The following is a 15,672-nucleotide window of genomic DNA, read 5'->3' on the forward strand; positions in this document are numbered from 1 at the left end:
TACAGTCATATATGTATTGTACAGTATAGTTTTACTCCACTTTACCAGTTGCAAAGAGTTCCATGTGGTAAACTAGTGACATAGCATCTGGCCAGTCATATATGAACTCTTGTTCTGTTGCTGAACTACATTGCATTGTGTTAACTGAACCGTGTTCTGGTCTGTGTGTTTTCTCCCTGAAGAAAATTTGTGATGTGGATTGTTGCCTGGCTCCTGGCTACAACCGGCAAGTAAAACGGATGATTGAGGGGTCGGAAAGGGTCGTTGAAGGAAGCATAAGTGGGCGTAGGAAGGGCCGCTGAAGGGGGTTGTTGTTGGGGGTGGAGTGACTCGTCGGAGGAGCAGCCGGCGTGGGCCGAGGGGTATCAAGGCTGTTTTCCACTGCACACCACCGGCGCGGCTCTCCTCCATTTCCCGTGGTGGTGGGAGCAGCAGAGCTCTGCCATAGTGCCCGTGCAAAATTTTCCCATGACTGAAGGTGTTGGGTGTTTGGCTCAAGACATGAGCTTATTATCCTTTGATTGAGTTGCTGTTGTCGGATCTGGAACGGATGGTGGATGTTGAGGGTTGAGGCACAACGCTCTAGAAGTGCACGGAAAATCTCTGGTACTGAATTGGCCTTTTTGAATTTGTCTTAGTTTTTATTCATGTTTGAAATCCTTGAGTACATGAATGTTTTTCCTACCACTCTACTCCCAGATCGAGTTACATTCCTTCACTGATGCAATTGATCCTAATTTAGGATGTCACTCCTTATATGGTTCCTTTTATGGTGCTGATCTACCTGGTAAAAAATGTGTAAACATAGTTCCATGTAACCTATTACTCTATCCAGATGCAACATAGTAGTTAGGATCCATTGCATCAGTTGGGGAAAGAATAGCTCACTATGAGATCCCCAACAACATGTGGTCTTCGAAGCGTCAGTGCAGCCATATATAGCAGGACTCTTCGCGAGAATGCCTGGGCTCGTGTTGTCTTAGGCTAGCTTAATTTAGTGTCAGCGTTGAATGTTGAGCTTGAAGGATATATATACCCTTAGGATGTGTCCTTGGATTTCGGAACTCCCTACTAGAGTGTCCACCTGAAGTGCCCTCGCCTGCATCTGCTGACCGACTACCAGAGTTTTCAGCTGAAGTGCTTTCTTTAGGTGTTGCATTCAAATCAATGCCACCAAACCAATACTCAAAGCCCCCTGCCTTTGGCATTTTTATAGATTAGTATTTGACCTGTATCAGTAAAGAGAAAGTAACTTAATCTTTATGATAAATAAAACACTAATCATGTCAACAAATAGGATGTGACACAATCATATTCCAAGAATGTTTTATGGCATTATATCAGAACTAATGGTGCTCAATTCATGTTTTTTTAACAGATACAAGGCGCACTTCCATCCAAGAAAAGTGAGTGCAACTAAAGGTAGGAAGAATCTTAGAAAGTCAACCTCATCAAAAGGAATGAAATAAGATGAAGTTCTACAATGGACATGCTTATTTGTAGTGGATGTGATCGAGAGTACCTTTTTCTTGTTCTAGATGTCATGCCTTTTCGAACTTCCTGAACTATGTTGGTCTAGAAATCTGTTGCACTATGCAAACTTTTGCTCCTGGATGTTAGTAATGCGGAACTATGGCCGAAGACAAATGTTGCTTACTTTTGCATGCATGAGCATAACTTCAATGTTTCAGTCTGTTGCACAATGCATACCAATGCTACAGGGGCCTGATATGCTGTTAGTAGTTATTTCAGCACTGCCTTCCAATCGTGTTTTGTTTACATCCTGTTGTATATAATTCAGGATTTCCTACACGTCCCATTGCTTCTGAAGATAATCTTAGGTTACACCTACTAAACTAGACATGTTCCATTGCTTGGATATAATTCGCTCTTACTCTACTGTAACCTTTTTTTCTCATGTCGTATTTACCAATCATGCATGCCTCATTTGTTTTACTACGTGTTACTCTTTCCTAGATGTTACTATTCCTCTATTGTATCCTTGATCATTTGTAGCTCATAGTACTAGATGTTTTTCTTCCTCTACTCTTCATATACTGTAACCTAAATCTACAACACCTTGTTACTTTATAGGAAACATTCCATCTTAGATAGGCTGTGACTTCAAATTTAAATGTATCTTCATGCTCATGTTTGTATGCAGTAAAAGTAGATGTAGCACATACAAGCACGATTTAGTATGTCAAGATTATATACTTTGCAAACCAATCAACCCATGCATGTATCATACACAAGAAAAGAAGGATGTTACAGAAGGTCCGTGGACAAAAAACTTACAGGTAACCTATGTCCCGATGGAGGAGGTATATTTTTCAGGACTGAGATGTAACAGCTCAAGCTTATCTCCAGTCTTTTTGGTTGTTCTTCTCCTTTTTTGACCAGGTGAGATGTAGATGTAACATCTTCTTGTTCTTTCTTCTGTTCCTCCCATCCCCTCCTGGAGATCTAGATGTAACAGTTTTTATGTTCTTATTGTTATTCTTCACCTCCTCTCGGTGAGATCAAGATGTAACAACTAGTTCGCTCTATTTTGAGATCCAGATGTAACTGGGTTGGGATCTGATTTTTTTGGTATAAAGAAGGGACCTGGTGTGTAGCACGTGGAAAAAGTTCTGTTCTCGACCGCCTGGTGGTGTGCTCCCGCGTGACTTTGATGCGATATGCCTGCGTCTCTCGTACGTCTTTACTTCTTTCTATTTTGGGAATGCCTGGTCCCCACATGTTGCTATTTTTGGTATTGTCGGACTGACCTCGCGTTAGGCAGAAACGAGGTCGACCTCGGTGTAGCACGGCCCTTTTTAGGAACACAAATTTATTTAACTTTTTTTCGAGAAAGAGAATACATTAATTAATATCAAAAGGTACCAATTAAACCTAGCCTCTGTAACAACGCAACACCGTAAGATGCACACAGCCAAAACTGTTACACGTCACAATTTTTAGCCGAGTATTTGCCAAAATTAACCAACTTTACCGGCTAGGAGTAATTTTTTTGAAATGTAGTAATTGGTCGGTAGGAAACGCATGGAAAAGTCTGTCTACCAACCAAATTTTTGTCAAGGCATCCGGTACGGTGTAATCAATCTCCCCGGTTATTCCATCCATCCAGGGGTTAAACGTGCAATCGCCAGTGCAGCGAATGGAGACGGCCACGAAGACAAAGATTCTACATAAACCCCACCCATAATTAGCCGCCGGCTCGAGCCTTCCCCAAGAGGCCAAGACAAGACACAAGACACCACCGCCGCCGCGCCACCGTCCCGAGGGCCCGGACTCCGAGCAGACCACGCCGCTCCCTCTCTCTCCTGGGCCCCACCCCCGAACCCTAGCTCCCTCCGCCTCCCATGGCGGCGGCCACCGCGGCGGCGTCGCCCTCCTCCTCCCTGCTCCTCTCCCGCCGCCACGGCGCGTCCCCGTCGGCGCTCCGCGCCGGCGCCTCCCGCCTCCGCGCGCCGGTGAGCCTTTCGTCCCGCTGGGGCACGAGCTTTCTTGCCCTGATTGCGGGGTCGTGAGATTTTTGTTTCTTGGGTGTTGTGCGCAGAGGTGCGTGCTCGGGGCCGAGCAGCTGCGCGTGGTCGAGGCGGGGAAGCGGACGGGCGGGGGCGCCGACCCGTCGGCGGCCGCGGCGTGGACGCCCAAGGTGCCCGCGCAGGAGGCCAGGCTCTTCGCGCTCCCCCAGGAGACGCGGGACTCCAGGCTCAAGATCTTCTCCGGCACCGCCAACCGCCCGCTCGCGCAGGTCTCGACTCTGCTGCTCCCCTGTTCCCGAAGGAAAAAAAAGAGACACCTTTTTCGTTCAATCCTATTTCTAGCAGCATGGTGGGTCGATTCGATTCGGATTTGGTTGGACAGGAATGGTTTGTAAGAATTCTTGGTTTCGTCATTGCGTCTGGGTTTGGCGCTTTGGATGAAAGGGACATGTGCCCCTTGCAATGCAGCCACCCAAGAATATGCAACTCCAGTGTCTTATCAGATATTATCATCGCGCTTTATTTTTCTGGATTGTCTGTATGTTGCCTCATTCAATGCTGTGACGAACACGACGTTTTTGGCCTTATTGTACTTCTAAAAATAATAATATGACCATTTCTGTATTTTCTTTCAGGAAATTGCTGCTTACCTGGGCGTAGACCTTGGCAAGATCCTCATCAAGCGCTTTGCCGATGGGGAAATCTATGTGCAGCTGCAAGAGAGCGTGAGGGGCTGCGATGTGTTCTTGGTGCAGCCCACTTGCTCCCCTGTCAATGAGAACCTCATGGAGCTCTTCATCATGATCGATGCATGTAGGAGGGCATCGGCACGGTCTATTACTGTTGTTATTCCGTACTTTGGGTATGCCAGGGCAGACAGAAAGGTATGGTAAAATGATTAAGTCGCTTATTGCTTTCAAACAAGTGATGTACTGTTTTAGTATAGCAATTGGAGATATATAACTTCTCGTAGAGCAATTGTAGTATCAGATTTATGTAACTGAATTTGTTCTTCCAAGCTGATAATATCTAATTAGATTCAACTTTTTGCTAACTTCTTCTGATAGACTTTTTTTGAACGGTCTTCTGATAGACTCTGTTTTTTTTGAATCATCTTCCGGTAGACTGAATGATTTCTTTTGTGACACAGGCTCAAGGACGTGAGGCCATCACAGCCAAACTTGCTGCAAATTTACTTACAGAAGCTGGCAGTGACCGTGTCATTGTGTGTGATATGCATTCCGCACAAGCATTGGGATACTTTGATATTCCTGTGGACCATATATACGGACAGGTACAGTTAACCGTTTTCTTTTTTGGAAAAAGGTACAGTTGACAATCTAGGAAGGAAAACTTCCTTTTAAATGTGAATAAAGTCTTTCCTTTTGAAGTAGTTTCCTGGTGGAACTTTAGTTGATAACTGTTAATGGATCTTTGTTTATGTAGCCTGTGATTCTGGACTACCTTGCCAGCAAGACAATTTCCAAGGACCTTGTGGTTGTTTCTCCTGATGTGGGTGGCGTTGTCAGGGCACGCGCATTTGCCAAGAAGTTATCTGATGCTCCTTTAGCTATTGTTGATAAAAGAAGACAGGGTCACAATCTTTCAGAGGTAACAATGGATTTATTGTAATTGTACCTATTATTTTCAGTTAGATTTATGTGTAGCAGTTGGAAACACGCATTGTTTAGCTCTAGTTATACGATTTAGAGCGTAGTGCTAAACATGTATCATGGTGAAAACTAGAAATTACATGTAACTATTTCATTACGTGATAATTTATGAACCTAGCTTGACACTTCACTTCATTAAACCCAGCCATCCACGTTTCTTCTTGCCTTGATACGGGCAACCACATATCATTCATAGTTCATGAAGTAAACATGTCAAACCAGTAGATTATGTTTTGAATTTCCTATCTGTTACCACCTGCAGGTCATGCACTTAATTGGTGACGTGAAGGGGAAGGTTGCTATCATGGTTGATGACATGATTGACACAGCAGGTTTGCAATATTTTTGTAGCTGCTTGAATTTACACATATTTTGTAGTGTGTTTTCGCATAGTCACTTTATTCTTTCAATTAAACTCAGGGACTATTACTAGTGGAGCAGCATTGTTAAAACAGGAGGGAGCAGAGGCTGTTTATGCTTGTTGCACACATGCTGTCCTAAGGTTCGATAGTTTCTGTATTGCGCATAATTTGTTACTGATGATTGCAGAGAAAACATACAATATAATACTTCTTAACTGTTATATTATTGTATAAGTCTGAAAAAGTTCAAGATTCTACTTGTGGAACACTCACAAGCTAGTATATTTAGGCGAGTAGTCTTGACAATCTGGTCAGAACTATCAAGCAACTTTTACTTTATTGTGGGTTTGGTTCTCAGTGATAGTTTATTTGCACGGCCAGTTTTTCACTTTGGTATGCGGTTCCTATAAACAAAGCTGCTGTAAAAATGAATTTGCAAACCCTGTTACTCTTTTATTATGTAAACTAAAGTTACATATAAATTTATCCAATGATCATCCTATCACATTTCATGTCATATTTTGTGGAACGCAAGGACCTATTCTTTTGCAACATAATTAAGAAAACAGAGTATATAAATGGCCAAACAAAATTATGTCAATAAGCAAGAACTGGATTCATTCATATGTTATGCTGTGTAGGAAGAGACCTTAGAGGAATTCTTGTTTCTTTTTTCTCCATCGGCATGCTTGAGCAAATTTTATTTGGTATGGACATGCTTGACTATAGCAGCTAGATGTGGGGGTTTATCACATTTACAATGATTGCTCTCTTTGCATTCTCCAATTTTTACATAACTGTAAATAACCATTCGCACCTTTTTTCTTTTAATGCCCTTTACTTTTCAGCCCACCTGCAATTGAAAGGCTTTCAGGAGGCATCTTTGAGGAAGTTATAGTGACAAACTCCATCCTGCTGCCAGAGGACAAATGCTTCCCTCAGCTGACGGTGCTCTCCATGGCTAACCTTGTAGCCGAAACTATCTGGCATGTTCATCGTGACGGCTCTGTGAGCAGCATCTTTCAATAGCAGTGGGGCATATTCTTACATCTGGGCAGTATAGAGGAGGCATCACTTGGCGAGGAATCAATTTTGGTGACATGACAAATAAAGCTACAATGCCGTGTAGGCATCATACATGTAATGGGCAGTCAATTTCTGAAGGCACCCAGTAAAGGATGTTTAGTTCCTAAGTCCTAACCTGTGTCACATAAGCTCTCTTGTAGTTTGAAAGTACCGACCTGAGCATATTCTAAGGAATTTAACGTTGTCAGAAATGTCCCGTTGAGAAGGCAGATTTGTTAACTCCAAGTATCTATGTTTTGTGTTTATAGTTTTAATTCAAGATTGTTGTGAAGAGTCTGGGTATGTCCTGCTTCCATAACATAGTTGCCATCTGGCCACTACTATCATTCTGGAAAACAGGAATCAGAAATAATACAGTGGCTGGGCAATGACTGAAGCACTCTAAATCAGTCATGCTGAGCCATGTGAAGGGGGTATTTTCGTAGGTAAAATCGGAGTATTTGAGGAACAACCAAGTTACAGTAAGGCAATCAGCACCCAACTTAGGCAAGTCCAAGAGGGATCAACCTCCCAAGGTGTATTCTGCTATCAATTCTTAGTTTTCTTGAAATCCTGATAGATGATTTGTTCGTAAATTTGCTAGCGGGTTGGTGATTCGTGATTCTGTTATTTCTTATTTCTTTGTGTTCCTGTGGCCAATTTGGTGAGCTTTTCCCCTCTGAGTTCCCCACTTCAGTACAAGAATTGATTATGTTACAGTCAGCTGAACCAAACAGTTTTTCCATTCCGTTTATGTTGCCGGCGTAATCTCATTCCATATTCCCATTTGTGTTTACATTACACTGCCTAAACCAAACACCTTCTAGATTGAGATATGGCAACTAACAACTGAAACCAATATGAGAGCCATACACAAATCTCTTGGGTTCTTTACGTATAGCTTAATGAAATTTGGGGCACGTATGACACAATAGTGGTGACAAGGAGTTCCTCATCGAGCCTAGGCTACACAGTTGCCTAGGGTCAATTGCTGGCTGGCTCTACTCTACTCATGTTCTCCACTCAGAGGACCCGGTTGTGACGCTGCAACGTCGACAGCGTGTGAAGGCCATGGCGTGTTTTGATACCATCAACCTGAATGTGCCAAACTAAGAATGCAATTCACTAAAGACTAGCAAGACGTTAACATATGATCCATTCAACGATGTTTTTATTCCCTACGCCTCCTCTTCTTATTCGACCAACATGACTCATGTTGATATTTACCCTTGGCACTGGGCCTGTTCTATCCCCTGTCTGCATGTCTGATACAAGTTGAACATTTGTGGTCATACCGGCTTGCTTGCTAGCAGGAAGATAGCTATTTATCACCGAGGCAACTTATTATACAGGGAGATGGGTACTACCACTGTTGCTGAGATCGTGATGATATTGTAACTCATGATAAATGTAATCCACCAACCATTTGCGAGTCGTTGCTGGTGGGCATTTTTACCTCGTGGGTATTTTCAACATAGGAAGAAACTTCAGGGGAAATCTTGTTTTTTTTAAAAAATCTCCATTGGCATGCTTTACCAAAGTTCATTTGGAATAAATTTTCTTGACTAAATTGGTCACTATCAATAGTTGAATGCAGATATGATGTTCGCTTGTTCGGTAACACGATTATGCACAACAGTCGGAGCTACAAAGGTAGCTGGACGAGGGGTGGGTTTTTTTTTTTTATCTCATTTGCAAAAAAACACGCCCCATTTGTATTATCCGTTTTTTTTTTCCCGAGGGCAAAGCACAATGCTTCATTACGCAACAGTTTGGGCAGAATCACCCATTACAATTTCATCAATAATAGCCGGAACCTCATACTCCCAGGTTACACTGGTATTGATATTACAGCTAGAATCGAAACTTGTGAGTACATGTGCTGATTCATTTGCCGTTCGTCGACAGCTCCTCACCGTGCAAACAGAGGACCATGTGCTCTTCTGAACCTTCAGGTCAGCAACGGTAGAAGCCTCCTCGAAATGTCCCGTTGAGAAGGTAGTGGCAGATTGGTTAGCTCCAAGTATCTATGTTTCATGTCTATCGTTTTATTTTGATCGACTGTTGCACAAAGAGTTTGGGTATGTCCAGTTTCCAGGATATACTTATTATACAGCCACTGCTCCCATCCTTGAAAACAGGAATAAGTAAGAGGATAATTGCTGGATCATGAATGGAGCACTCATAATCAGTCATGTCATGCCTAGCCATGTAAAGGAGAGAGATTTCCTTGAAAACAGGAATAAGTATTTTTTTTACCATGAAATCAATTTATTTGAGAAATAACCAAGCTGCCGGAGGCCAAAGGCAAGGAAGCACCCCACTTAACCAGGTGCAAGTGGGCTCATAAGGTGTCTCCTGCTATCAGTTAAACCGAGGTACGGCAACTAATAGTGGAAACCAAGATGAGAGCCATCTATATATCTCTTGATTTCTTTATCTACGGCATAATGAAATGCTTGGAAAGTATGGGGCAATTGTTCGGTGGCGATGGACTTCCTCTCGAGTCTACGCAACTTCCTATGGTCAACTGCGTGCTGGCTCTGCTCATGTTCTCCGCCCAGAGGAGGTCCTAGTAACTCAGGAACTTCGATATGAACGAAGAGCATGGTGTGTTCTCCACCCACATAACGTGCCAAACTAGGAACACAATTCACCGAGAAGTAGCCACTCATGCTAACATGTTAGCCATCGAACGGTGTATTGATTCCCTATGCCTCCTTTTCATACTGGACGTATCTTTGCATTGAGCTCGTTCTTCTACCCTAGCTGCATTTCGGATACAATTGGATAAATATGGTCATGGCAGCACGAAGCGAGCATACTATTTATCACTGAGGCCACTCGTTATGCAGGGAAATGACTATCACTATCACAGAGAATCGAAGACCGTGATGATATGGCAATGTACTACGGAAAGATCATAACTTAGGACATATCTAATCCACCAACAATTATTTCTAGGTACGGACCTGAAGGGGGTGCTCATTTCCTCTATTCCTCTCTCTCCTCTCTTCTTTTGAGAGTCGCCCCATCTGCTCTGACTCCTTTCTCTCCTTCCTCCGGCGGCCTCGCCGGCCGGAGTGGAGGCTGGCCTCCCTCTGTACAAAGTAGTTTAGGTTTCCTTTGCCTTACCCATGTGGAGAAAGGCTTCATGCCGGTAGTATGGGGCGGACCAGATCTTGGTATCCAGATCTGGGCTCTAGGGTTCTTCTTTCTTGCTGCCATGCTTCTCTAGACGGAGCTAGTAGTGGGAGAAGGCCACCATCTCTTCCAATAAAGCTGTGTTCTGGTTCGGTGGTGGGTGTGATCTTGAGGGTTGGAGCTCCAGATCGTCTTCTTCTCCGTCCTGCCGTGGTGGCGAGGGGAGAGGAGGAGGTGGCGTCGTGATCTTCTTATGGTGGCGCTGGCCTTTGTTGCGGTGGTGCAGCCATTTTAAGCTCAACCACGCGGACGACATCATCGCCTCCGCGATCTTCGGCCAGCAAGGCAGCCTCTGTTCAACCTCCGATGTGGAGGCCTTTCACCGCGTCTATTGCTGGAGCTCGGCTCGTCTTGGCCGTCAAGTGCTTCGTCTCCGGCGGCTTGGAGGTGCCCAATGGCTGCGGTTCTTCGCCGGAAGAGGGATTTTGAGCATCTTTCCCTTGTTCCTCGGCGGTGACGCCAACGATCTATGGCGGAGATGCCTGAGGATCTGATTGCTTTTTTCATCTTTTGTTATTTTTGTTATGTGGTGTTTTATGTAAATGTGTAGACCTTATCTTCAAATACTAGGTTCTTTAGGGCGAGTGTTTTTAGGGGCCTGCTGCAATTTTTACCTGCCATGTGTTATTGAAATGATTTGCCACCGGGGTCTCCTAGACCCCTGCTTCGTTAAAAAAAGAATTATTTCTAGGTTGTGGCCACTAAATCAAGTAGGTTGTGGCCACTAAATCAAGTAGTCTTCTTGTTGTGCTGGGCGTTTTTACCTCATATGTATAACGTAGGAAGAGACATCACGGCAAACTTTGCTATTTTAAAAATCTCCATTGTTATGCTTGACCAAAGTTCATTTGAATTTTTTTCTTGACTAAAGTTGACCACTATCAATAACTGGATGTAAATATGATGTTTCGTAACATTATAATGCACACTAGTCAGCATTACAAAGATAGCTAAACTCGGGGTCTTATGACTCTTATCTGATCTGTAAAAATATTGTCTATTTATTCTCCATTGTGAAGTACCCACAAAAAAGATCATACTAAACTATTTCCACCTTTTTTTTCCTTTCAAAGCCATCGATTTTGCAACCCAACTACACTTAGAACTTTGAAAGGCTTTGACGAGGTATCTTTGAGGACGTTATAGGGCGGATTCAGTGTGTTAGCTAAGGGGGGACATGCCATCATTGAAAAACTAAGCCATACATTCTAATTTTACACTTTTATATAGTCTATGGCAATTATAATAATGATAGCAAAAAAATGATAGTATGAGTATATTTGAATAATATGCTAACAGTAGCCCAACTGGACAAGCCCAATTTATTAGTACTACTAGAGCAATTGCTTAAGTCCAGTCCATTAGCACCGCATTGACACGAATTGGACTGACAAGGACCACCACCGATGCTGCTAGTCTCCTTTTACGGCTTGTCACTGGTTCTTCTCGCCAGCCATAGAGCAGCTAGGTTTAGAAATTAGGGCCACAATAACAGGGACTTAGAAAAACAAGGGAGCAGCAGAGGCATCTGGTATCACATATCCAAGGGGTCCCGGCACCGGCCAGAGGTCCAGCAGCGAGGCGGCGAGCCGCTGACCCGGGCAATGAGCACTCGAGCACCATTTTCCATGCAACTACAGCAAGACAGCGCACTAGCATAATTTTTTTTCTTTCTTTCCTGTAATGTACGTAATTCTTAGTTACTGATTTGATATTTTACAGAAAAATCTCTGTAGCTCCAATTTTTCCTACAACTGCAGCAAGACAACAAACTAACACACCAGCTCCAAATTTGAAAATAATCACACTCTCCCTTAGCCTGGCCCACCCAACTAATTGTTTGTAGGTCCGCCACATATATGTAAAAAAAAGTGGTTCTTTCACTTGTTTGTGCGGCTAAATGTTGACGAAAACAATCTAATGCTACATTCTCTGAGATTGTAAAAAATGCCCTTACAAAATCAGAGTTACACCACTAGTAATCATCGTTGTCTTGACTGGTCAAGTGCAATATTCATTAAGCAGTGTACATTCACAAGGCGTCAACTCATGGTTCATCTAGGAACTTAGTTAGTTATCCTAGAACAAGGAATTCTATCACTTCTAAGCAATACTGTTTCTTGTACCATGCCTCCTAGTAGGACTGTAAAACTCTTATCTTTTCAACGAAATGAAACACAAAAGCCTTTTGTGTTTTCACAGGAAAAGGAATTCTATAACTTCATGTGATCAGAAATAAAAGAACACCAAATTTCTTAAAAAAAATAAGAAACGCCAAAATTCTGAAGCGACCAAATAATTTTAGATCAAATAACAAACCCATAAGAAATTATATTTACCTGGAAAGAGTAGATGGGAGAGTGAACATTGCAGAAAATGTCACCATTGTAAAAGGTGTTTTGTTTGCTGTAGTAACCACCGTCCGAAAGTACATGTACAAGTATCAACAGATACGGCAGCTCTGTTATTTTAACTGCCAATGGAGCCTGTTCCAGTTGATGTACAATATATTGATACGGTATTGTATAATACCCCAGATTCCAAAGCATAACCAGCTTACGTGTGCTGGTAGGGCTCAGGGACACTGTAAGGGCCATGAACAATTCATTCCAAGAATAACTGCACCACTATGTTGCTGGCTTTACCCAACTACGCCCAGGTGTTTTCTTTAATGTGCCATGTTTAATCTTGGCCCTCACTTGTTCAACAATATTCCACCTACCAGAATTGGCATATAGGTTAGACACTAAGACAAGATTTGATGGACTTCCTTGTTCCATTCTAAGAAGAGATTTGCAAGCCAAATCTTGAGCTTCTTTGTTAATGTGAATAACAGAGGCATCCAGAAGTGCTCCCCAAACACCAGGTCCTGGTTCTACGCTCATTGACTTGATAAAGTCCAAGGCCTGGTCAACCAGCCCAGAACGTCCCAGTAAATCAACTACACAGGCAGACATCTCTTCGGTTGGTTGAACTTTGTGATCCTTCAGCAGGGAGTTGTATATCTGGAGTCCCTTCAACACCAAGCCCGCCCTGCAGCATGCTGAAAGCACGCCCAGAACAATTATGCTATCTGGCTTAACCCCATAAGCATGCATATGATGAAACAGCGCAACTGCTTGTGCGCCCATACCATGAAGGCCGTAACCCAATAGCATTGAACCCCATGAGATGATATCTTTGCGCCAAGTATTATCGTCGAAGACACGCCTTGCATAGCGCAAGGCTCCGCCCTTTGCATACATGTCAATGAGAGCATTGTTGAGAGACATCTCCCCATATAGCCCCTTCCTCAGTGCGAAACCATGCACTTTCTTACCCTGTGTCAAGCCCATGAGGCCGTTACAAACAGAGAGTACACTAATCAAGGCAATCCTATTTGGCAAAACAGCATCGATGAACCACATTGATTGGAAAGCATTCACTGCATCCTCAAACATTCCATTCTCTGCATACCCTCCCACCATTGCTGTCCAGGAAACAACATTTCTCCGCTGCATCCTGTCGAAAACCCGCCGTGCAAGGCGTGGTTGGCGAACCCTGCAGTACATGGAGACGATCCCACTGCTAACATGGAAATCAATATCACTGCACATCCCAGCCTTGATAGCGAAGCAATGCAGTTCCCTGCTGTGGTGGTCGGACATGCGTGAAGAGAGAAGTGCCGAGAGCGTGAACCTGTCCGGGGTGAGCCCGTCTGCGACCATGTGACGCACAAAGGGCCAGATATCAGCGTCTGCTGGGGAGTAGGAGATAAGTGTATTGTAAGTGGATGCGGTGCGGACGGGCATATCGTCGAACAGGTGGAGCGCGGTGCTGATGCTGTCGGACAAGCGGAGATAGAGAAGGAGGATGGAGTTGGTAAGGACGGGGTCGGCGTGTAGGAGACCGAGGCGGAGGGAGAAGGCGTGGAGAGAAGCGGCGGCGTGGGAGCGGGACGAGACGAGTTGTAGGAAGGAGGAGGCGAGGGAGGATAGTGTGAAGGCGTCCGGGCGGCGGCGAGGAAGGAGGAGGCACCGGAAGAAGTGGAGCGGGAGATGGGAGTGGGAGGGGTCAGCTGAGGCGACGGCGGAGAGCAGGGAGTTGAAAACGGGGAGCGGGACGCCGCAGGGGTCCGCGCGGACGGCGGCGAGGCGAGCTGCCACAAACGCCAGGAGTGGCCGCATGGAAGCACTGATTTTTTTTGAGCTTGAAGAGACAACAACACGCATGGAAGCACGTATTTGAAGAGACAACAACACGTATGCCTTGCGAAAATTCCGGCAATCTATTAACAATCATCAATAGCAGTACAAATAGACCCAAAAGTAATAAAAATTACAAGCAGATCTTTGGACCACCTAGCGACGACTACAGACGCGAGCTGAAGGCGCGCCGCTGTTCTCGCTCCTCCATCACCGGAGCCAGGCAAAGCTTGTCGTAGTAGAGCTTGTTGTAGTAGACAAACGGGAAGTCGTCGTGGTAAGGCCCTAAAGGACCAACGCACCAGAGCAGCAACCGTCGCCAAAGATGACAAACATAGATCGGAAGAGACTGACCTGAAACCACACAAACGAACACGAAAACCGACCGGATCCCATGAGATCCGTCGGACACACGACTCCACGCGCCCTCCGTCGATGCAAGACACACCGCCGGAGCGAGGATAGGGCGGGGAGGACCTTATTCTGACATCAAGATGTAGCCGCCGTCTCACCACCCCGAAGAAAACGCTGAAAACAACCTAACAAAGAACGAAAAACCCTCTGCCGACGAGAGGCCGTGGTTCGCTACACCTCAAAGGCCCGAAGGCCACCGGAAACGAAGCAGACCAGCAACATAACCAACGAGGGAACGGAACCCTAGATGGGTTTTCCTTGCCGCCTTCCTATCACCTCCTCTGAATCCTAATACTACTACTTGTTAACCAAATGAGTAGTACTTTTTCATCAAAGGACAGATTTGGCGGAAAAGACACACATTCATCTAATACAAGAAATATCGTTATATTAGTTTTCTTAGCTTGGCATTCCTTATAATACCTTCTTTATTTTATTTTTTAACTCAATCCGTGCATGTGGCTCACAAAATCGGACCAGAACTTCGTGAATTCTAGAGAAAGAAACCTTACGGGCGTGTTTGGTAGGCTAGGGCGTCCCTGGCTCGCATCAGCCCAGCAAAAATCAGCCCGTTTAGTTGCCTATAAGCCCTCCGTGTTATGGCCTAATCGGTTCATAAAGCACCCCTGGGACATGCCTTGGAGGAACGTCCGAATCGGTAGTTTCCAGCACGTATGTCATGTTGTCGTGCCATTTTGCAAGCCCTTCACGCGTGTAGAAGCGCGGGAGACACCGCGTTGTCTTGACCCTCGTTTCCCACTTCCAGTCACCGGTTCCTTCCTTCTCTCTCCCCATTCACTCTCTCACTAACACTCACAACCCTGTCGCATCAACTGCCGCCCATGGCCTCCTCGCCTCCTGCCTCCTTCCGCTCCATCGGCGATGGATCCTGCCATCCGACCGACGGTCACAAGGTCGAACGAGGCCGGCGGCCGCGATCTGAATCGGCCGTCGCCGTTCGCGAGTACGAGGCCGACCGGCATCACAACTCGCAGCCCGACCGTCGCCGCTCTTCAAGCCGTCGGGATTTCACCGGCGTATCCCTCGACTCTGGGGTTTTTGACCCCCGCCCCTAGGGTTTCCGTCGGCGAGGGTGGAGGCAATGGCGGCAGGTGCACCGGGCTCTAGCAGGGAGATGGAGCCCCCGCCGGGATTCGCGTCGACCCCGATGCACGCGCCAATGCCATGGGGCATGCCGCGTCCGGCTGCTCCGAATGGCGTGCCGCGTGTCGCGTCATCGCCGTTCGACCGACCACATGCTCGTCGGTAGTCGACAGCT

The 15,672-nt window shown here is 45.2% G+C and overlaps 2 protein-coding genes across 2 annotated transcripts; one reads left to right on the forward strand and one right to left on the reverse strand.

The window, feature by feature from the left end:
- Window positions 1-3,365: 3,365 nt before the first annotated feature.
- LOC124660285 (ribose-phosphate pyrophosphokinase 2, chloroplastic-like) lies at window positions 3,366-6,888 on the forward strand. The gene is made up of 8 exons (XM_047198099.1): window positions 3,366-3,476; window positions 3,563-3,760; window positions 4,127-4,375; window positions 4,642-4,785; window positions 4,938-5,102; window positions 5,427-5,496; window positions 5,585-5,666; window positions 6,375-6,888. The coding sequence occupies exons 1-8, from the start codon at window positions 3,366-3,368 to the stop codon at window positions 6,553-6,555; spliced, it is 1,200 nt and encodes a 399-aa protein (XP_047054055.1). The 3' UTR covers window positions 6,556-6,888.
- Window positions 6,889-12,277: 5,389 nt separating this feature from the next.
- Window positions 12,278-13,961, reverse strand: LOC124683938 (pentatricopeptide repeat-containing protein At3g24000, mitochondrial-like). The gene has a single exon (XM_047218355.1). It carries the CDS (start codon window positions 13,959-13,961, stop codon window positions 12,423-12,425), a length of 1,539 nt encoding a protein of 512 aa, XP_047074311.1. The 3' UTR covers window positions 12,278-12,422.
- Window positions 13,962-15,672: the final 1,711 nt, after the last annotated feature.

Source organism: Lolium rigidum, chromosome 1, assembly GCF_022539505.1.
Source record: "Lolium rigidum isolate FL_2022 chromosome 1, APGP_CSIRO_Lrig_0.1, whole genome shotgun sequence".
Lineage (NCBI taxonomy): Eukaryota > Viridiplantae > Streptophyta > Magnoliopsida > Poales > Poaceae > Lolium > Lolium rigidum.

Bases quoted from the DNA above. Each gene is read 5' to 3' on its own strand.
- LOC124683938 (XM_047218355.1), bottom strand. From the start codon at position 13,961: ATGCGGCCACTCCTGGCGTTTGTGGCAGCTCGCCTCGCCGCCGTCCGC.
- LOC124660285 (XM_047198099.1), top strand. From the start codon at position 3,366: ATGGCGGCGGCCACCGCGGCGGCGTCGCCCTCCTCCTCCCTGCTCCTC. The intron at 4,786-4,937 runs GTACAGTTAACC...TTGTTTATGTAG, and splicing joins TGGACCATATATACGGACAG to CCTGTGATTCTGGACTACCT. The intron at 5,497-5,584 runs GTTTGCAATATT...AATTAAACTCAG, and splicing joins TGACATGATTGACACAGCAG to GGACTATTACTAGTGGAGCA.